The 22335-nt window shown below is 41.0% G+C and overlaps 1 protein-coding gene across 1 annotated transcript in view; it reads left to right on the top strand.

Moving 5' to 3' along the window:
- Positions 1-18503, top strand: part of LOC121406816 (protein Jumonji-like) — a 29931-nt gene extending 11428 nt beyond the window's left edge. Inside the window, exons 4-5 of the mRNA XM_041597685.1 lie at positions 17147-17280; positions 18054-18503. Coding sequence (XP_041453619.1) covers positions 17147-17280; positions 18054-18252 — 333 coding nt within the window. The 3' untranslated portion in view covers positions 18253-18503. The remainder of the gene's footprint in view (positions 1-17146; positions 17281-18053) is intronic.
- Positions 18504-22335: the final 3832 nt, after the last annotated feature.

Here is a 22335-nt window from a genome sequence, read left to right as displayed (position 1 = left end):
GACTCTCTTATGACACCAAACTCTGCAACCGTAGGTCACTTTTCAACCAAACTTGGATGGTAGATGGACTTGGGGGACCTGCATGTTATGCTGCAGTTGGAGGTCACATGGTAAGGTAAGAGGTCATTTCAGGTCAACGTTAAAGTTTTCATGCAAACTCTCTTATGACACCTAACTCCGCAACCGTAGGTCACTTTTCAACCAAACTTGGATGGTAGATGGACTTAGTGGACCTGCATGATATGCTGCAGTTGGAGGTCATATGGTAAGGTCAAAGGTCATTTTCAGGTCAACGTTAAAGTTTACATGCAAGACTCTCCTATGACACCTAACTCCTTAACCGTAAGTCACTTTTCAACAAAACTTGGATGGTGGATAGACTTGGGGGACCTGCATGTTATGCTGCAGTCGGAGGTCACACGATAAGGTCAAAGGTCATTTTCAGGTCAACCTTACCTAACTCCGCAACCGTAAGGTGCTTTTCAACCAAACTTTGATGGTAGATGGACTTGGGGAACCTGCATGTTATGCTGCAGTCGGAGGTCACATGATAAGGTCAAAGGTCATTTTCAGGTCAACATTAAAGTTTACGTGCAAGGCTCTTAAGAAAAGTGTTATTCTATCCCAGTCATATTATAATGAAGTTTTGATACAATTCTGTTGCATGCCCTCGCGAATCACGATATTTCTGGTTATTTGTATACATGGGCGAGACACAAAACTGCATTTGCCTTGTGTTGTTTTATGCTTTTTCTTGATTTTTGGGGGGCAAGTTTCCCCCTCCCCCTCACTTCCATGCATCTTCCATCTAAAGGCTTACGTCAGAGTCTGTAGCTCATTTTCCCAATTCTAGAATGTAGAAGGCATTGTTTCATGCAACTACGGTCTCTTTAATCAGTTAATTGAACAGTTCATTAGACCAGAAATTAAAAAATATCGGTCAACAATCATTTGCATGAGCTAAGATTTTTCATCTGTGGAGAATGATGTTTGAAATACCAAAAGAGTAGGTTCTTAAAGTTCACATTTTAATTCTTAAAGCTCATTCCATGACATGTATTGCCATGTTGGGAAATGCAGTCGTACGACCATTATGACAAACAAATCTAGAGGCTAATGACCAGCGTCCAGCGCAGATATTGTAATATATAGATGGTCGTACAACTGCATTTCCCAAATGGCATTGGCAATACATACATGTAATATATCCAGGGCTGCTCAGGGTCAGGCTGTCCGGCCCCCATAGACCTATGATAATAGCAAACACAAAAAATGTAATAAAGTGAAATGAACTGAATGAAAATTATAACTTGCAATGCAAAATACCTAATAACATTTATTATTCATATTTTTACATAATAATTAAAGCAGCAGAACATTGGAAACAACTGAAGCTAATCATTATTCACAAAAGCGCCATTCATGTGATAATAAAATAATAAGCTCATCGACCCTAAATGACGTATGACCTTGATCATGTGACATGAAATTTGTGCAAAATGATCGATGATACTTTAATACCCATATGTTCAAGTGTAATCATGAACTGGATCAATAAAATTTAAATGTTATGATGACATTTCAAAAAATACCCCCATATGGCCAAAGTTAAGTGATTCTAAATGACCTTTGACCTTAATCATGTGATCTAAAACTTGTGCAAGACGATTAGTTATACCTGAACACTCTTATAAGTGTCATTATTTTTTTTTCTATACGTTCAAACTTATAATGTAATTTCAAAACACGTAACCTTGGTTGTAAACTTGATATGCTGTTAATTGAAACTGCCGTCGCCTCCGCTGGAAAAGTGGTCCCTTTAGTATTGCTCTGCTATGCAGGCCAGACAAAAATTATGTATTGCCATGGCAACGGCCATATCTTTTATTTAGACTTTGATAATCCAATAGCTGAAGTAAAATGTAGATTGAAAGAGTAGTTTAAAAAATGCTAATTCAAACGTTCTATTCATACATTTGTATTTTCTATGTTTTGGGATATAGATATTCCTATAAAATTAATGTTACCATGGTAACGGCAAATTAAATATCAGACCTATTTATGATTATCGCCACAGGTAGATTTACGTTCAGCACCAATTCATTCACGGAAATAGCAAGAAGATCAAATTGTACAAAAGTAAACAAAATCCTATATGATATCATGATGAGTATCGCAGTGATTGATATTAGTAGGCCTATATAATTTCTGTGCAATATAGATGTAATATTGTGCGCTGTTTTTTTTTATCAGAAATGTGCATCCGATAAATATACATTGTTATCTTTCGCATATATAACATAAAATGATATATCTTGCATCTTATTTCAAATTTTTTCACTATATGTGACATGACAACAATTATTATGTATTTATTTGGTTAGTGCTAAAATTGACGAAAACTAAGATGCGGAACACAAACATTATACCATTGATAGTGTTCACAAACTTTTATTTTGAGTAAATCACGATTTTATATTTCATAGTGCCATATATGTGTGTGTAATATTCCAAATTGAAATCCATATTCTGACTTATAATCTGAAACTCTGAATAAAAATGATTCCATATCAAATATAATAAAAATATGATAATCCGTCAAAATATTAAAATGCGCTAAACGTTATACTTTCACGCAAAAGTGCACTTGGCATCCGCCCGTACGTTATTCCTCAGTATTTCCGCAAGACTTTTTGCTGGGATGCAAAGAATTGACAAATTGTGCTATCCAATTAAAAACTCGCTTTAGTATGTACATCCAATTAAAAACTCGCTTATACATGTAATTATGTACATAATATAAGGTATTTTCAATTTTTCTTTCAAAATGTGCACCTGGTAAAATGCACATCGTCTCCTTTCAGATAACATAACATAAAATTTCTTCCATCTTACTTGAAAATTCTTTTAATATTTATGGCATTAGGACATTTACTATACATTCGATGGATAAACGCATTTAAATCAAAGAGTTTAAGTTGCGTAACAAAAACTTAAAACTATTGATAGTTTTCAAAAACTTTTATTTTGAGGAAATCGCGGTTTTATGTTTCCCTGTGCCATATGTGTGTGTGTGTAATATTTAAATTTGAAATGCATATTTATGAGACTTATAATTTGAAACTCTGAATAAAAATAATTTCATATCAAAGATAATTAAAAATATGATAATCCGTCAAAATATCAAAATGCGTGATTTTTCGACATTCTTTCAGATTTTACGCTAAAAATGACACTTTCATGCAAAATTGCGCTTGGCATCTGGCAGTACGCTTTTCCTGGGTATTTTTGCAAAACTTTTAGCTGGGATGCCAAGCATTAACAAAGTTTCCCGTCGAATCCTTATCTAGAGCACTTTTTTACTTTTGGCCGGTCTACTATAAAGTGTGTCCAAAATAATATCAAAATTCGATCAAAATTTAATTTCATCTAGTCAGTCACACTAGCTTACATGAATGCTTTTTCGATGACACTGCCGGAGGGGCCTAATCAAGGATCACGTCAATGACAAAGCCAAAGGAATGAATTGATATAATGTCCAACTCATTTACTGACTGCAAAATGATTTATTCACATTTATATTCTGATTTAACTCCATAATTTCCAAAGTCTTGATCTCTATATCGATCTTTTGAAAGTGTTGATTAATTTCGCGATGGTGTGTCTACCAACTTCTGTCTCACGACGCCACATACCACACATCAGCTACAGTACAGAATACAAATCGCACATGGCATCAAATCCTTGATCGAATCTTCCAAAATTATAAGGGGTCCAAACAAATTTCATTTGAATTTTTCATATGTTCTTTAAATCTGTTATAATTTTCACAAGTAATAATTTTCATTAATATTATTAAGAATTTTTATCATATTATGACTCATTTATGTGAGTTATACATACGGTGTATTTTCATTTGTATTGTTCTTTAGTGTGATTTATGCCTGCCAATTAAATAATGACAGCACCCGTCGGGTCCTGAGAAATTTTTTTAGATTCAAGATTCAAGAGGTTTATTTCATTTCCAAAACAAATATAAATCGAATGCAAATACAAATCAAAGTACGAATACAAAATAATTTTTAACTTAGCATTTTAGTCATCACATCGTGAATACTTCATGAATTTGTCATACATGTGCTTAACAATTACGATTTGAAATATTTGAAATTAATTTGAGTAAAAGATCAATAGAGAATAATAGGGGGTGGTCGTGGGCAATGCAAATGAAGATGATGGGATGTTTATGACTTTGTCGGTGAGGGGATTGGCGAAAAGAAGTCAGTGTTCGGAGCGAATGAAATCAATATTCATTTTTGTCTCACCTGCGAAGCAGAGTGAGACTATACATGTATAGGCGCCGCTTTTCTGACGGCAGTGACGGTGGCGGCAGCGTCAACACCAAATCTTATCCGAAGGTTAAGTTTTTGTCTCACCCACCAGAGGTGAAGGCGAGACTTAGGGATCCAAATGTCGTCCGTCCGTCACAAACCTGTAATGACACATAACTCCACAACCGTAAGTCGCTTTTCAACCAAACGTAGTTGGTAGATGGACTTGGGGGACCTGCATGTTATGCTGCAGTCTGAGGTCACATGGTAAGGTCAAAGGTCATTTTCAAGTCAACGTTAAAGTTTACATGCAAGACTCTCTTATGACACCTTACTCCGCAACAGTAAGTCGCTTTTCAACCAAACTTGGATGGTAGATGGACTTGGGGGACCTGCATGTTATGCTGCAGTCTGAGGTCACATGGTAAGGTCGAAGGTCATTTTCAGGTCACCGTTAAAGTTTACATGCAAGACTCTCATATGACACCTAACTCTGCAACCGTAAGTTGCTTTTCAACCAAAAATTAGCTTAGAATGTATATGGACGTAGTTCATGAAACTTAGACTATTGGTTCATCAAGTATTAATGAACATCCTGTATGAGTTTTGAGTCACATGACCAAGGTCAAAGGTCATTTAGGGTCAATGAACTTAGACGATGTTTTGGGAATCAACATCAAAATCTTAACCTAAGGTTAAGTTTTTAAAATGGCATCATAGCTTACAAAATATATGGACCTAGTTCATGAAACTTGGACAATTGGTTAATCAAGTACCACTACACATCCTGTGCAAATTTCCGGTCACATGACCAAGGTCAAAGGTCAATGAACTTTGGCCATGTGGGTGGTATCTGTTGAATTACCATCATAACTTTGAATGTTTATGGATCTGATTCATGAAACTTGGACATAAGAGTAACCAAGTACATGATCACTGAATATCTAGTGCGAGTTTCAGGTCACATGACCTTTCAATGTTTATAGATATAGTGTATAAAATGTGGATCTAGGGGTAATCAAGTATCACTGACAAGGTTTAGGTCAAATGATCAAGGTCAAATGTCAATGAACGTAGTATTGTATCACTATACATGTATATGAATGGTGTTTTAGCTCATCCGGCCCGAAGGGCAAGATGAGCTTATGCCGTGGCGTCCGTCGTCCGTCCACAATTTCAAAATGCTAGTACTTCACCATTTTAAGTCCGATTTCAATTCTGTTTGCTTTATATGAAAGCACTAGGTGGGGCATTCAAAACTTCTACACACAATTTTGAAATTAATTAAATATGTTAATTTATGCACATTTTTCAAAATTCACAAAAAATGCTACTTCTTTATTTGTTGACCGATTTTGATTTTTTCGCTTCCATCTGGTAGAGCTTCATGAGGTTCACCAACTTCTACACAGAATTTTGAAATTTTGACCAGAACAATTTTTATGCTAATTTATGCAAAATTGATTTATGCATATTTTTAAAAATTCACATAAAATGCTTCTTCTTCTTTATTTGTTGACGATTTTGAATTTTTTGCTTCCATCTGGTAGAGCTTCATGAGGTTCACCAATCTTGTACACAGAATTTTGAAATTTTGACCAGAACAATTTTTATGCTAATTTATGCGAAATTAAATTATGCATATTTTTAAAATTTCACATAAAATGCTTTTTCTTCTTTAATTGTTGACCGATTTTCACTTTTTTTCTTCCATCCTGTAGAACTTTATGAGGTTCACCAAACTTCTACACAGATTTTTGAAATTTTCAGTAGAAAAGTATTTGTGCGAAATTTATTCAGAAATCACAGAAAATGCCTCTTTTTCTTCATTTGTTGACAGATTTTGATCTTTTTTCTTCCATCCGGTAGAACTTCATGAGGCCCACCAAACTTCTACACAGAATTTTGAAAATTTTGTCCGGAAAATTATTTATTCTAATTTAGGCAAAATTTATTCATATATCACAAAAAGATTTGTTTTCTTCTTCATTTTTTGATCAATTTCAGTTTTGTTTGCTTTATATGATAGCTCGAGGTGGTGATACAAAATTTAAACATAGAATTTTGCAACTCATCGAATCAGCTATTTATTCATATATTTTCAAAACTCACAAAAATTGCTTATTTACTTCAATAACTCCATACATCTACTTGATTTGCTAGTTCAGCCCTCTGGACTGCCATACCCGAAAAGAACTCCCAAGAATTTAAAAAGCGCGAGCGCGCCCTCTCCCGTTCAGGCTTACTACCCATGATCACCGCGCAATTAGCGTCCATCTTCCTCTTTTGCTTTCGGCAAGCCACCTGTCAAGACGTGCTCAGATAAGTCTCCCAAAACTCAAATCTTTTTTGAGCTTTGGTACATTATTTTTGCTTATCTGTTGTGCATTCTCCCTTTTAAAATTCAATCTTTCCGTTTGTGTGTAAGATTGTGTTCAGAATTTACTCCTGGCGCGACTTTAGACGTGTTTTTGGTGACACTTAAATTGCCTTTCTAACGTTTGAGTTCTCGTCGCGCCGCATCGCTAGCGCGTTCGCGAGGCACCGGGCTTGGCCTGCCTACGTGGCAGCAAGCCTTCACCACCTGCCATGGTTATTGTTCTTCACGTTCAAAGTGTGGTGGTTTTTGGTGCCGTTTTTGAATTAAATTCTAGACAGCCTTTACACTTTGTTGTTGAGGGTGTTATTGTTTTTTCTTTTTGCAGGTTGGGATCTCCAACTCTGTTCCTTCCTTGTTTTCCGGAATTGATTTATTAAGATTTTCGATTGATTATTGATTGATTAATTCTTCAATTCTCTTTCCTTTCTGTTCTGAATAAATTTCTTGATTGATATTTTATTCACAGGCGGATCTTAAAGCTCAATTCCTTTTCCTTCTGTTCTGAATAAATTTCTTGATTGATATTTTATTCACAGGCGGATCTTAAAGCTCAATTCCTTTTCCTTCTGTTCTGAATAAATTTCTTGATTGATATTTTATTCACAGGCGGATCTTAAAGCTCAATTCCTTTTCCTTTCTGTTCTGAATAAAATTCTTGATTAATATTTTATTCACAGACGCTTCGGGGATTGTTTAATTCGGCTTACACAATTATACCTTGATTGATTGGTTATTCAATCCCCCCCAAAAAAAAAAAAAAAAAAATTTTGTTCTTTACAGGTGGGGTCTCCTTCCTGTTAGAAATTTTTTTTTGACCTTTCCCGGAATTGTTTTCTTCGTTCAATTCCCTCTTCCCTCCTAGTCTTATATTTTTTTACTTCGACAGGCGGGCTCTACGATTTCTTTTTGAGGATTTACTGTGTCGTTCTTCCTCTTGGAATCGTTACTAGAGACGTTCCTCCTTCCTCCTGTTCTGAATTTCTTTACCTTTCCACAGGAGGTTACTTTTTTCCTCTTGGAAATTATCGTAAAATTTCTCTTATCTGGAATTGTTTGTCTCTCAATCCCTTTTCTTCCTGCTCTGAAATTCTTGTTTTTGTGTTTCTTCGCAGGTGGAAACTTCGTTCTCTTCTGAACTTGCATTCATTTTTGAATTTTTGTTTCGAATTTTTCCTTCGGACACAAAAAAAAAAAAAAAAAAGATAATATAGTAGGGGAACCTTGTAGGAGTTTCTTTTTTCAAAGTCTCCGACCTCCTTTCTTTTTTCTTACAGGCAGATACCTAAACTATTCTTAGGTTCTTCTTCCTCCCTACCCCTCCCCTCTTGATTTGTTCTGTTTGCTCAAACAAATTTCTTATAGGAGGAGGGAAAGACCACTCCGGTCTCCACTTTTAATCTAAGCGAGATCTTTGTAATAATAAAAAAAAAAAGAAGAAAAATTCTTGTTTTTCCTTTTTCAGGGTAGAGAGAGGTACCGATGAATGGGACTAACACAGCCCCAGAGGATGGTGCCCTCCACGGGGACCGTCCCGATTGCAAGTTTACAGAAGTCGGCCGCCTCCAGGCGAGTAGGAGGGACGCCGCGGTGAGCGCCCGGCGGCGGTGAGTATGAGGGTGCGTCGATCAGCATTCCGAATTTGCGGTCGGATGCTAAGAGAAGGAAGGCCGAGACTGTGGTGCCACGGTCTCGGACAAAGAAAAAAGTGGTAGCCAAGGCTTCCAAGCCTAAACTAGGTCCTGCCGCCGCAGCACCCATAGGGCTATGCGACCCACCGGCTACCGGGTCACCAGAAGTCCGGAGGGAGAGTGCGGTTCTCTCCCCCCGGCACAGGTCAGGATCTCTGCCGTATAAGTCGTCCTCCGTTGACAGCATCGGGAGAGATCGCCCAGCCCCTGACCGCGAGAGGCGTCACACATCAGACTGTAACCACAATCTGACCGTGACCACAATCTGACCCCGTCAGATTCGGGTGAAGTTTCGTTGGTGGCGGCCGCCCTGCCAGGGGCGGCAAATCGTAAGAGATCACCCGTGCCTCTTGTGCCTTCTTCTGCTCCGGCCACGCCGGCGGAGCCCGCAAAATAAGAAGAAGAAGAGGTCGAAGGAGAGGTCGGCCAGCCCTGCTGCCATGGGCGTTCCTCCTTCAGACCCTTGTATCGGTGGTCAGATGTTACAGTCATACATGCTATGCTGCTATATTCTGCTACCGCGAGAGGCGTCACACATCAGACTGTGACCACAATCTGACCCCGTCAGATTCGGGTGAAGTTTCGTTGGTGGCGGCCGCCCTGCCAGGGGCGGCAAATCGTAAGAGATCACCCGTGCCTCTTGTGCCTTCTTCTGCTCCGGCCACGCCGGCGGAGCCCGCAAAATAAGAAGAAGAAGAAGAGGTCGAAGGAGAGGTCGGCCAGCCCTGCTGCCATGGGCGTTCCTCCTTCAGACCCTTGTATCGGTGGTCAGATGTTACAGTCATACATGCTATGCTGCTATATTCTGCTACCGCGAGAGGCGTCACACATCAGACTGTGACCACAATCTGACCCCGTCAGATTCGGGTGAAGTTTCGTTGTCGGCGGCCGCCCTGCCAGGGGCGGCAAATCGTAAGAAATCACCCGTGCCTCTCATGCCTTCTTCTGCCCCGGCCACGCCGGCAGAGCCCGCAGAAAGAGAAGAAGATGAAGAGGTCGAAGGAGAGGTTGGCCAGCCCTGCTGCCATGGGCGTTCCTCCTTCAGACCCTTGTGTCGGTGGTCAGATGTTACAGCTATTCATGCTGCTACATTCTGCTACCGCGAGAGGCGTCACACATCAGACTGTGACCACAATCTGACCCCATCAGATTCTTCGTTGTTGCCCTGCCAGGGGCGGCAAATCGTAAGAAATCACCCGTGCCTCTTGTGCCTTCTTCTGCCCCGGCCACGCCGGCGGAGCCCGCGAAGAAGAAGAGGTCGAAGGAGAGGTCGGCCAGCCCTGTTGCCATGGGCGTCCCTCCTTCAGACCCTTGTGTCGGTGGTCAGATGTCACAGCTATTCATGCTGCTACATTCTGCCTTCGAGCAGTGCGGGTTCACCCCACCCTCGACGTCTACTCACCCCGCTGATGCCCCTGAGCATCAAGCGAGACAAGTGGGCAATAACCACCAGACACCCGGGAGATCCTCGAGCGATTCTGTTAAATCGCCAGCCAGTGCACCGGCTAACAGGGTACCTCAAGATCGCGTGTGCTTTCCAGCATTTTCGTCGATCTCAGAGCACGTGTCCCAGCCGACACGCGGGGCCACCCCGGCGCTTACTGGACTCCCTTGCCTTCATGAGAGCCGGCCGAGAGGCCGTACGGCTCCCGGAGCTCCTCCAGGGGAGGAAACTTGTCATGGGGACAACCTCCCGGTTCAGTCCATGGAGCGAGACTCCCTTTACGAGGAGTCTCTCGAAGGCGGCCAGTGCGAGGACAACCCCTATCCCGCGGTCGACTCTTCAGTAAGCGCTCAGGCGCTGCTTGACAAGTATCTACCTCACATCTACCCTCCGAGCGGGGGTATTGATGAAGCAGGGGAGTCCTTATTTTTTCGCCCCGCCTCTTCAGGCGCTCCGAGCTCAATCGGCCGAATTGGGGGTCTCGGAGAGTGACGGGGTCGCCCTAGACGAGGCGGCTCCTAAGACGAGGAAGCCGCCAGCTCCGAGGGTGCAAACCCACCCCCGCTCTGCTGCTGCCCGGAAGCGCCAGGCTCCGGCACCGCCGTCTCGAAACTTTCAAGCCTCTCGAGGCTAGCGAGAAGGCAGGGGAAGGGGGGGGCGATTATTATGCAGGTACTCCCGAATTCGCCCTCTACGTCAAGCTCACATACGGCGACGACTCCTTCAGCGGTAACTCTCCATTCTTCCCCCTAAGCGGGCCCGTAGATTGGAGGTATGAATCTCTTACATACCGCATGCCGCACTTCTCTCGTGAGAATGTTTGGCTGCTTTGAGAGGGCTATCACGTCCGCAGACCGTCCGCCCAGGCGACGGGACCGTCGTTTTCTGGCCTGAACCTCACTTTCCATTCGAAAGTAAGGGTGCCCTGTCTTACTTAGCTCCTACCCTTGCAAGACCAGAGTCAAGGCTAGTACAGACACCCGTTCTCCAGCGATCGCCGCTGAAGAGAGGACGACTCTGATATGAGCACCATCACCGCTCAGCGGTATGTCTCACTATCTCATAGCTCTCCGAGCTCATGAGTATGTATATCGGATCTGAATGTCACGGCGATTAAAAAGTCTCCTGTGCTTAATAATCGCTATGCCTTCACCACCCGGTGCATTATGGTTATGTTAACCTATTTGTCTCGTATTCGGGCGGCTCGTACGAGCCCTGCCCGAGCTGCCATCACCGGTCGTCCCCCCGGACACCGCCGGCAGCACCCGCACCGAATACGTGGAAGGAATCAGCTTTTCATATGCTAGATATCCCTCCTGTTGACATTCACAGCTGTTCCCCGAGTCTTTCCCGGTTGGGTAAACATCATCTCGGAGGTAAGTAACCGCCGTACATTTCATGAGATTGTTGGCTATGTACGTGCGTTCAAACTTGTTTAAAGCCCCAGGATTCTCTGTCGGCATTCTATGCCTACTTTCTGGGCACACCATACCGTACCGGGTCGGCGAGTTCACACCAAACTGTACACCGCCAGACCATCGGTCGAGCTCTAACTGTCTATCTTATAGACTGCCCTCTATGTGGGTCAAACTTGCGGGCGTCTCCGCCGTTCCCTCCTTGTGCGGAGTGGTCTACGGTGGATGTCTTTACCGTGCCCGTTTGTCGAATCGTCTTCTTACTTAGAAATTTTTTCCGGCACACTCGAGTCGCCTCGCATGCTGCTTTCATCCTCCTTCCATGCAATGCATGTGGCCAGGGTCACCGCGCGACCGAGGATGATGTAACCGTGGATGGATGTATGCTTATGCCTTCCTAACCACGATCACTACGACCCGCCTTCTCTCGGGCCGACTGTGGATGAGTCTCTCCATGTAAGTGATTTACTTCACTGGAGTTCTTCTTTTAGAAACTTAGATTCTCATCCCCCGCTGCTTAGGGCGTCATTTTTGCCGCCCCCCGCAGCTTTTTGGGAGCTCCTTATCTTACCGATATCGAACTGTTCCACGCTGCCGCAACCGGCGCCGGCGGTGCTTGCTCTTACGATCACCTGAGAAACAGGCCTTGTGACTGTTTTCATAAACAACTGGTTCTCACCGCAGACTGATGGAAATTTTGTGATTACTTCCTCAAGTCTCCTTCGCTTGTTTCTTCAAGCAAGGACTTCGACACTCTTAGCCAGTTTCCGTCCCTAACTTGATAGGACAGGGCCGTTGCTACCTCATTCGATTCCGTTGGGAATGTAACGGTTGAGGTATCATATCTGGCGATGTCTGTTCGTTTAGAACATCTCTTGATGGTCGTTTACACGTAATATCGTGACAGATTTTTTTTCGCCAGCTCCCTCTGGCGTACGCTTGCTGCTGCTAGGGATTCCCCCGCCCAGCGGACAGCCATCGCAGCCTAGCCTCACGGGCTCTCTCGGCGATGGTGGCTTGAGCCAAGCCACCCTCAGATGGGTGCTTCAATCAGTATGGGAGAAAGGGGATCCTGAGTTCTCTCTCGATCACTCGGTCTAACACACTTTTGTCGTGATGTGTACCGCGCTGTTTCCCTGACACGCCGGGTGAGCTGTTTTGACCAGACTGCTCTATTCTACATAGGCAGCAGGTCCGCGGCATTCCTTATTAACAGGATGGCACTCAGTCGCTTTCTCGACCCTTGACTGCCTTACGAGTGGTTTTCTTCCTAAATCCCTACTTTCCGTCGTTCCTGGTCCCCTTCGGACCGCTAGTAACTTTTTGCCACAGCTCTCTATCAGAATTCTGCAGTTTTTCTGCCCTCACGCATTTGAGACAGATATCGAATTCTGGGCGCTTTCTCCCACGCGGAGGCTTCTGAGATATCTCGCCTTCTCAGATTGTTCGATTGATCACTTACTGAACCTTAAAAGCTTCAGTTTTCCGATCACGGTTCTTGTTGAAATTTTCAACAAACTCCGATTCTTACGCTCTAGTCAGCAGGTGATGTTGTTCTCCTGACACTAGGCCGAGGGCCCATGATACTGAGTATTCCTGAGTATACAGGGCATCCCTCTCGAGGACATTTTTGAGGGCCGCCTTTTGGCGCTCAACTAACTCCTTCACTTCTTTCTACTTGAAGGACATTCCGTCCAGCGAGGCGAGATTTGCTGCTTCGGCGCTTAAAGCAGCTGCGGCTTTTTCCCCCTCTCCCTAAATTTCGTTGTTTTTGTCTCACCTGCGAAGCAAAGTGAGACTATAGGCGCCGCTTTTCCGACGGCGGCGGCGGCGGCGTCAACATCAAATCTTAACCTGAGGTTAAGTTTTTGAAATGACATCATAACTTAGAAAGTATATGGACCTAGTTAATAAAACTTGGCCATAAGGTTAATCAAGTATTACTGAACATCCTATTAGAGTTTCATGTCACATGACCAAGGTCAAAGGTCATTTAGGGTCAATGAACTTAGACCATGTTGGAGGAATCAACATTGAAATCTTAACCTGAGGTTAAGTTTTTGAAATGTCATCATAACTTAGAAAATATATAGACCTAGTTCATGAAACTTGGACATAAGGTTAATCAAGTATCAATGAACATCCTGCATGAGTTTCACGTCACATGACCAAGGTCAAAGGTCATTTAGGGTCAATGAACTTTGGACGAATTGGGGATATCTGTTGAATTCCCATCATAACTTTGAAAGTTTATGGATCTGATTCATGAAACTTGGACATAATAGTAATCAAGCATCACTGAACATTTTGTGCAAGTTTCAGGTCACATGATCAAGGTCAAAGGTCATTTAGGGTCAATGAACTTTGGCCGAATTGGGGATATCTGTTGAATTCCCATCATAACTTTGAAAGTTTATGGATCTGATTCATGAAACTTGGACATAATAGTAATCAAGCATCACTGAACATTTTGTGCTAAGTTTCAGGTCTCATGATTAAGGTCAAAGGTCATGTAGGGTCAATGAACTTTGGCCGAATCGATGGTATCTGTTGAATTACCATCATAACTTTGAAAGTTTATTGGTCTAGTTCGTTAAACTTGGACATTAGAGTAACCAAGTATCACTGAACATCCTGTGCGTGTTTCAGGTCACATGTCCAAGGTCAAAGGTCAATGCACTTTAGCCGAATTGGGTGTATCTGTTGAATTACCATCATAACTTTGAAAGTTTATGGATCTGATTCATGAAACTTGTACATAAGAGTAATCAAGTATCACTGAACATCCTGTTCCAGTTTCAGGTCACATGATCAAGGTCAAAGGTCATGTAAGGTCAATGAACTTTGGCCATGTTGGGGTTTTTTGTTGAATAACCATCATATCTCTGTAAGTTTATTGGTCTAGTTCATAAAAAGAGGACATAAGAGTAACCATGTATCACTGAACATCTTGTGCGAGTTAGAGTAGTACGCAAAGTCAGCACTGCTGCTATATTGAACCGCGTGATGCAGGTGAGATGGCCAGAGGCATTCCACTCGTTGTTTTTTAAATTTTCTTAGGCTTACAATTGAAAACATGCCTCCCTACGGTTTGAGTCCATGTTGGTCTAGCAAATCAAGTAGATGTATGGAGTTATTGAAGTAAATTATGAAAATACTTACCTGATTTTCTTATTTACGAGATAACTCATACATCTACTTGATACCCTCCCACCGACCCTCCGCCTTGCGTAGCAACATGTTTCAACGTATGGGCTTGCGAAAGTTGAGGAAGATGGACGCTAATTGCGCGGTGATCATGGGTAGTAAGCCTGAACGGGAGAGGGCGCGCTCGCGCTTTTTAAATTCTTGGGAGTTCTTTTCGGGTATGGCAGTCCAGAGGGCTGAACTAGCAAATCAAGTAGATGTATGAGTTATCTCGTAAATAAGAAAATCAGGTAAGCATTTTCATAACTTATTTGTTGATTGTTGATTGATTTTGGTTATTTTAGTTCCATCTGATAGCTACATTAGGTTCACCAAGGTTCTACACAGAGTTAAGAAACTTTGACTAGATAATAATTAGTAATTCATATGAAATTTATTCATAGATCACAAAAAAATGCTTCTATGTCATTTCTTCATCAATTTTAACTCTATATCCTCAATTTATGTCACCAATATAATTCACTACAGTGTCAACTGGGCTGAAATTAAAATTGTGTTAAATTGTGTTGCGAGATGCCGGATGAGCTCCACATCATTGATGTGCTACATGTAGTTTGTGAATAATTATTTTATAGTAGTTTACTAGTTTTCAAGGTCAGCACTGCTGCTATATTGAATCGGGTGATTCAGGTGAGAGTGCCTGAGGCATTCCACTTATTTTAATATGGATGTGTCTACTGTGATTGTGGCTGAATAATCTTTGCGGCAATTGGAAAATCCACCTTGGATTCTATAGGTTTTGATAGAAGTGCACATTCAAGATAATAACAATACTTAGTTAAACATATTTCTGATAAAGTGGAATTGACAATTCATTCACAGATATTCATTTGAAGTACGAATTATTGGAAGTTGATATGTGTGAAGGTTTCAGAGCATATGCATTTTGTTTGTTCACACCCACATGAGTTTAGCCTGGAGGCGTTCGGGAGTAAAAATCATAGTACTATTGTACCTTTACCCCCTAACGCCTGGCGCGGGTACCTAAAGGGTCCCACGTCGGAAGGGAAAATGCAACTATACAAATGCACCAAACTGCACCTTATAATTTGAATCTGACGTTAACACTTCTGTACATGGGTAAAAATATCGGTTAGCAACGTTTGGTAAAAAAAAAATTACTGAAAGGAAAAAAAAATTGCAGAAATGGGATGAAGAAATAAAAGTAGAAGAGAGTTTACTCACATTTGTTGTCTTCGCCATCTTGGATCCATTGTTAATGCAACCTAGTTACGTGACGCTTATAGAGGGCGGCAAAATCAAGTGCTAAAATGTCCCGCTTCAACCACTGAACCAGGGGGGTATTTCATCAATATTGTCACGCAACAACTGTCACCGCTGACACAAAGTTTCATGGAAAGAAAGATTATTCAGCCGTCATCATAATCAGTAGTATAGACATGTCTATGAATATGTATTCACTTTGAATGTTGCCTTTTTCACCAATCCCCACACACGAACTCAAAATCCCCTTTTCACTGTCCACGACCACTCCCCTTTTGCTCTCTCCCTTCGACCATCCTACAACCCCCCCTACCTCTCTTTTGTAAGCTGTAATTATACACAGTGTATTATGTAAAAATAGAAAATTGCTTTCCTGTCAATGAAGCTATACTTTCAAAACATATTTTAAATCGAATAAGTACAACAAAATTGTAATATTAGAGTACCGTATTCATTATGAATGACTATAAATATTTCTCCCGCTCGTGAGCACATTTCATTATTTTATAGGTGAGTAAAGAACAATAGAAATGAACATAGCAATAACTGATAGTGAGAAACGAATCTTGATTGGATATTAATATGTAGTATAAACATTATCAACAGAAGTCTTATGAGAGTTGTAGTTTCAGTGAGTATCTGAAAAATCATGCAAATTATATAAGTCGGGGAGCCCGTCATGAATACCGATGTCCATTATTTGGAAGCCTCGGAACTTCCAAGGTTTCGATAAGGTTGGAACAATCTTTGGATTTTGATAAGGGCATGGCGCGGCGCAAGGGGCTAGGTATGCGGTCCGTAGACATAGTCGGTCAGTGACATAAGAAGCAACACGCATTCACAAAATCAATCGCACTTTCTATGGATGTAACAATCTAGACATTGGAAAGTATAGAATAAATTTATCAATATCATCAATGTGAATAAATCTATAAACTGTAAGTAAAAAAATGGGATTGACTTTGAATCCTATCCTTTGACTCGACTTGAATTTGATCTTTTTGAAGTTATCAGTAATGCCTTAATTTTCTGCTTCAATCGCAATTCACGCAACCGTTACGGCTGTATGGCCGGAGAAGCATTAAATTGACATAAAATGTGTTGCATTTAGCAGCAATCGAAACTCGTCGATATTGATATTTTTTATAGCTATCGTGCTTTGCACGGGAGGGGGGACACACCAAGGCCGCTACCCAAATTGCGTCGCTTCGTGCCGCCAGCCGTCAGAATGAACCTGGCAAAAACGTTGGATCCACAATGATATAGTAATCCTTAACCTTGGTTTTACAGACTTTCTCACAAAATCAGGGTTTTACTGCAACTTCTTTCATTTAGCTTTAAGCTTGATTTTGATGAGAAACACTGGCCTCTCACTGTTACTATGTTAAATGTCAGAGAAAAACAACTTGTCAGTTGTGAGAATGTTGATCTAATTGTGTCCTGTTTTGCATTTTCAGATTTGTCAAGAGCTGAAGCAATCTACTCTCTTCTCAGTGGAACATCTCTTGTGTGTCCTCACTACAAATGCTGCCAATTTGAAGACCAATGCAAACCTCCTCAGGGATCTGCGGACAAAGCTTATTCACATTAGGTATGTTATTGCACATTGGTTCGTAGAACTATGTGATTAATGGAATGGGGGAAAACTGCAACAAATTTCTGATATTTTTATATAAAGTATTCTTTCTTATCAATCTGATGATAGTCAAATGAATGAAATTCATAAATTTTGTGTGATTCTTGACAGATTTTAATTCCATTTGATTAACCATTATTGATATTATTAAAGTGATTGGTTAACATTGGTTTGACTTTTTAAAAAATCTGAGCTAGAAGGTCACACTTGTCACCTGTGTCTGTGATATGTTGCAAAAATGAAGCCCAGAAAAAATTGCGTTCGAAAATAATTATTTAGTGCTTCAAAAATTGAAATATAAAGTGACCGGAAACACCATCTTAATTTCATCCCATACACTTATTTGTACTATTTAGGTGTCTATAAGACGCCTTTTTACAAAATCGGGGTTTGCCTTGTAGTTTTAGCTTTTCATTCTCAATAGTGGTTATTTTCAGGGTTTATTAGTTCTAATACATGCACTTGTACACATGTTTCATCTTGGTTTGAGAATTTTTTAAATCAGCTGCTCACAAAGTTAAACAATACCTTTAATTGGCTACCTAACATTTGCTCTTAAAAGGACAGTGTGAATGTATGTCTGTGACCTCAACTTTAACATGATTTATCATATCACCCCTACATTGCCCCACAAACCTCGTCTAATTGTTATTTAGCTGGTCACTAACATAAAATATAACAATGATAGAAGATGTCATCCTCTTCAATTTATTAATTTGATTTTACAGAGACAGAGAGCTTAGTCTTCGTCACCAGCTGACTTCTGCAGGCCTCAAGTCTTCCAAATGCTTTGCAGACTCTGAAACATGTGGTGATACCCAGTCATTGCAGACTGGATCCAAATCTAGGAACCAGCATGCTTTGGACAAGGGCTGCCATGTGTGCCGACAATTATGCTATCTTTCAATGGTAAGCTCAAAAACCTAATGGAATGTTGCAAGAAAGAATCTTGCAATCAATTGCAAGTCATATTTGGGTCCCCAAATTGATCATAAGTCTAATTTGCACTCAATTGCTGGTCTGCTATTGTAGAAAGAAGTTCAAATTGATTTCCTATCGATTGATAAAAATGGATTATCAGTAGTAAATATGAATACTGAAAAGAGGGCGCTGTCACATTGCAACCAATTGATTTTATTGCAGGAACAAACTTGACCTTATTTAACCAGTTTTTTTGTCTCACCTGCAAAGCAGAGTGAGACTATAGGCGCCGCTTTTCCGACGGCGGCGGCGGCGTCAACATCAAATCTTAACCTGAGGTTAAGTTTTTGAAATGACATCATAACTTAGAAAGTATATGGACCTAGTTCATGAAACTTGGCCATAAGGTTGATCAAGTATTACTGAACATCCTATTAGAGTTTCATGTCACATGACCAAGGTCAAAGGTCATTTAGGGTCAATGAACTTTGGCCGAATCGGGGGTATCTGTTGAATTCCCATCATAACTTTGACAGTTTATGGATCTGATTCATGAAACATGGACATAATAGTAATCAAGCATCACTGAACATGTTGTGCAAGTTTCAGCTCTCATGATTAATGTCAAAGGTCATTAAGGGTCAATGAACTTTGGCCGAATTGGGGGTATCTGTTGAATTACCATCATAACTTTGAAAGTTTATTGGTCTAGTTCGTTAAACTTGGACATAAGAGTAATCAAGTACCACTGAACATCCTGTGCGCATTTTAGGTCACATGACCAAGGTCAAAGGTCAATGAACTTTGGCAATAATGGGGGTATCTGTTGAATTACCATCATAACTTTGCAAGTTTATTGATCTGACTTTTGAAACTTGGACATAAGAGTAATCAAGTATCACTGAATATCCTGTGCAAGTTTCAGGTCACATGATCAAGGTCAAAGGTCATGTGAGGTCAATGAACTTTGGCCACATTGGGGATATTTGTTGAATTACCATCCTATCTCTGTAAAGTGTATTTGTCTAGTTCATAAAACGTGGAAATAAGAGTAACCAAGTATCACTGAACATCTTGTGCCAGTTATAGTAGTTTTCAAAGTCAGCACTGCTGCTATGTTGAATTGCGTGATGCAGGTTAGATGGCCAGAGGCATTCCACTTGTTCTCCAACACGCCCAGTTGAGCTTTTTGACCAGACTGTTCTATTCCACATAGACAGCGGGTCCGTGGCAGTTTCTTTATTAACAAAATGGCACTCAGTAGTTTTTCTCGACACATTGTTTGCCTTTCGAGTGGTTTATTTCAACCTTACTCTCTACCGTTCCATGTCCTTACCCGACCGCTGGGAAACTTCCTGCCACAGCTCTCTATTAGAATTCCGCAGACGTTCTGTCCTCACGCATTTGAGACAGAGACTGACTTCTTGGCGCTTTCCCTCAAGTGATTCATACGCCCTCGAGCCTATGGGCTCTGTCCGTGAACGTACAGGCACCACCAACCTCTGGGGTTCATCCCCATGAGACCGGCTCACATCCGTACCAACCCGTGTTCATTCATGAGCTCCTGCCACACTCGGGGCTTCACCAGGAGAGGAAACATGGGTCGACCCTCCCCCTCATCAGGTGGCGGAGCAGGACCTATCTGAGGATGATCCCATCCCAGACTTGGTCGATGGCCTAGCGCCTCAGCCGTCGGTCAGTACGGCTCAGCCCACCATGGAAATTTTGCAAAGATACCTTCCTCACATCTACCCCTCCAGTGGCTCCGTAGAAGGGGAAAAGGAATCTTGTTTTTCTCCCAGCCGCATAAGACGCCGCAGGGCATTCCCTTGACTTTTCCAAAGTCAATGACTTTAGATTATGTTGGGGAAATCAAAACAAAATCTTAACTGAGGTTAATTTTCTTGAAATATTACAACGTTTGAAATTGTATTGATCTAGTTCATAAAACTTAGACATAAGTTTAATCAAGTATTGGTGAATATCCTGCATGAGTTTCAGGTCACATGACCAAGGTCAAAGATCGTTTAAGGTCAATGACCTTTGGCCATCACAATTTGAACGTTTATGGATATAGTTCAAGAAATGTGGACATAGGGGGTAATCAAGTATCACTGGTCATCATGCACAAGTCTTAGGTCACATGATTAAGGTAAAATTTCATTTAGGGTCAATGACATAGTATCATATTATCGTATGAATGGTATTTCTTGTGAATAATGATACTTTAGTCATTTTCATAGTCAGAACTGCTATGATATTGAATCGCATAATGCAGGCGAGACTGCTATAGGCTCTCCGCACTAATAGAATCATGTTCTGGATGAAGGCACCAATCATTAATACAAAGGTGCATCATTATAAATCACTTAGTCACAGTACCATCATCAATTTTGACCACCTATGCCATTTGTATAATGCTTTACAAACCTGAACTAAACTCAATTTATTACCAAATAATGTCAAAATGCATTGATACAAGGTAAATTGTCATATATACTTCATTGGTGAAATGACTATACAGAAATGGCAAGTACTGCTCATTGGCATGAATAGTGAGCAGCAAATTTATCCTTACGTATATCATTTTTAAGAAGTACAAATTCTATATGAAATTATTTCTCGATTCCAAATACCACTTTTGATTACCCAGATCTCTGTGCCCCTTTCTTGGTCACCCTTTCGTCCCCAAACAATTACATAATTTCTATCGGCCAAAGAGAATTCAATGTAAAATAGTAAACAAATATGAATGTTTATGAGTGCAATGGACACAATACTTCATGAGGTAAAAGATGAAATGATCCATTCAACAAGGCAGAGCCGAGTTGAATGGATCATTCATTTCATTTTTCTCTGAATGGAGTATTCTGTCCATGGCATGAATGAAAAACATTCATTATTTGGTTTATATGACACCTAAAAATATATCCTTGTCATTTGAAATTTATTTTTTAGTGCAAAATATACTCAAGCAGCGCAGTGGGAGGAGCTTGGTCTGTTGACTGTCACATGGTCATGTACATGCAACATGTGTGCTGCAAACAAGTGTTTTTAAAGTTGTGGTTAGGGTCTCGGTGTCCGTGTGCAATATATGTATCCAAATTGCATGATGAATGGATCTAAATTGCACGGATGATGACGTCATTGTAAAATGGGTTGAATGATTGATATCAACCAATCAAATGACAAGATCCATCTAGGTGTCATATATTATACATGAAATTATTTCTCGATTCCAAATACCACTTTTGATTACCCAGATCTCTGTGCCCCTTTTTTGGTCACCCTTTTGTCCCCAAACAATTACATAATTTTATTTCTTGGCCACCGATGGGGACGGATGTATTTTAAGAGCACTCTTGGCCAATGTCTCTTGGCAACAAATACACTAGTTATTTTCTTCATAATAACTGATTATGGAACTCATATCAGAATAACCATGTCTTCAATACCAGCCTATGGATTATTAACTTATTATCACACTATAAAAGCTGATCAAACTACAAATTATTAGAGAATTTTCTCCCAACATTTTCGATTGCTACGTAGCCTTACACCTTATCATGCACAATACTACTCGTTCGAAGACAGTTAAGGACAAGGCGCCGCCGGCCCCTGTGACACCAGCGACAGAAGCGGGAAAAGACGCACCTCATTTAACCCTAGCAGACCTCTACCGGAAAATAACAGAAACTACATCTAAGCTAGGGGACAAAATTGATAAGCTTTCCAATGAGGTTAGCCGAATAAATAAGAGGTTTGATGAACTTGAGGATAGCTTAGTTTTCCATACCGGGAAAATCAACGAAATCGAAAAGGAAATAATTCATGAAGTTAAGTCGTCTCTTCAAGAGGAAATACATAAGTTTCAGGATAAAATTACAATGATGGAAATCCACAACAGGAAATCAAATTTGCTTTTCTACGGAGCTACAGAAACGTGGGGAGAGGATATCTACACTGTCTTGAAGGAGATTTCATGCATCTTGGTTTACCAGCGAGGGAAGCGGATCAAATCCAGGTGATTAATGCCCACCAGCTGCCGAGGCGACACGCGGAAGCAACCAACCTTGGCCCGAACCCAAT

Source organism: Lytechinus variegatus, chromosome 2, assembly GCF_018143015.1.
Source record: "Lytechinus variegatus isolate NC3 chromosome 2, Lvar_3.0, whole genome shotgun sequence".
Classification (NCBI taxonomy): Eukaryota; Metazoa; Echinodermata; class Echinoidea; order Temnopleuroida; family Toxopneustidae; genus Lytechinus; species Lytechinus variegatus.
This window is presented reverse-complemented; position numbering and strand designations above follow the sequence as displayed.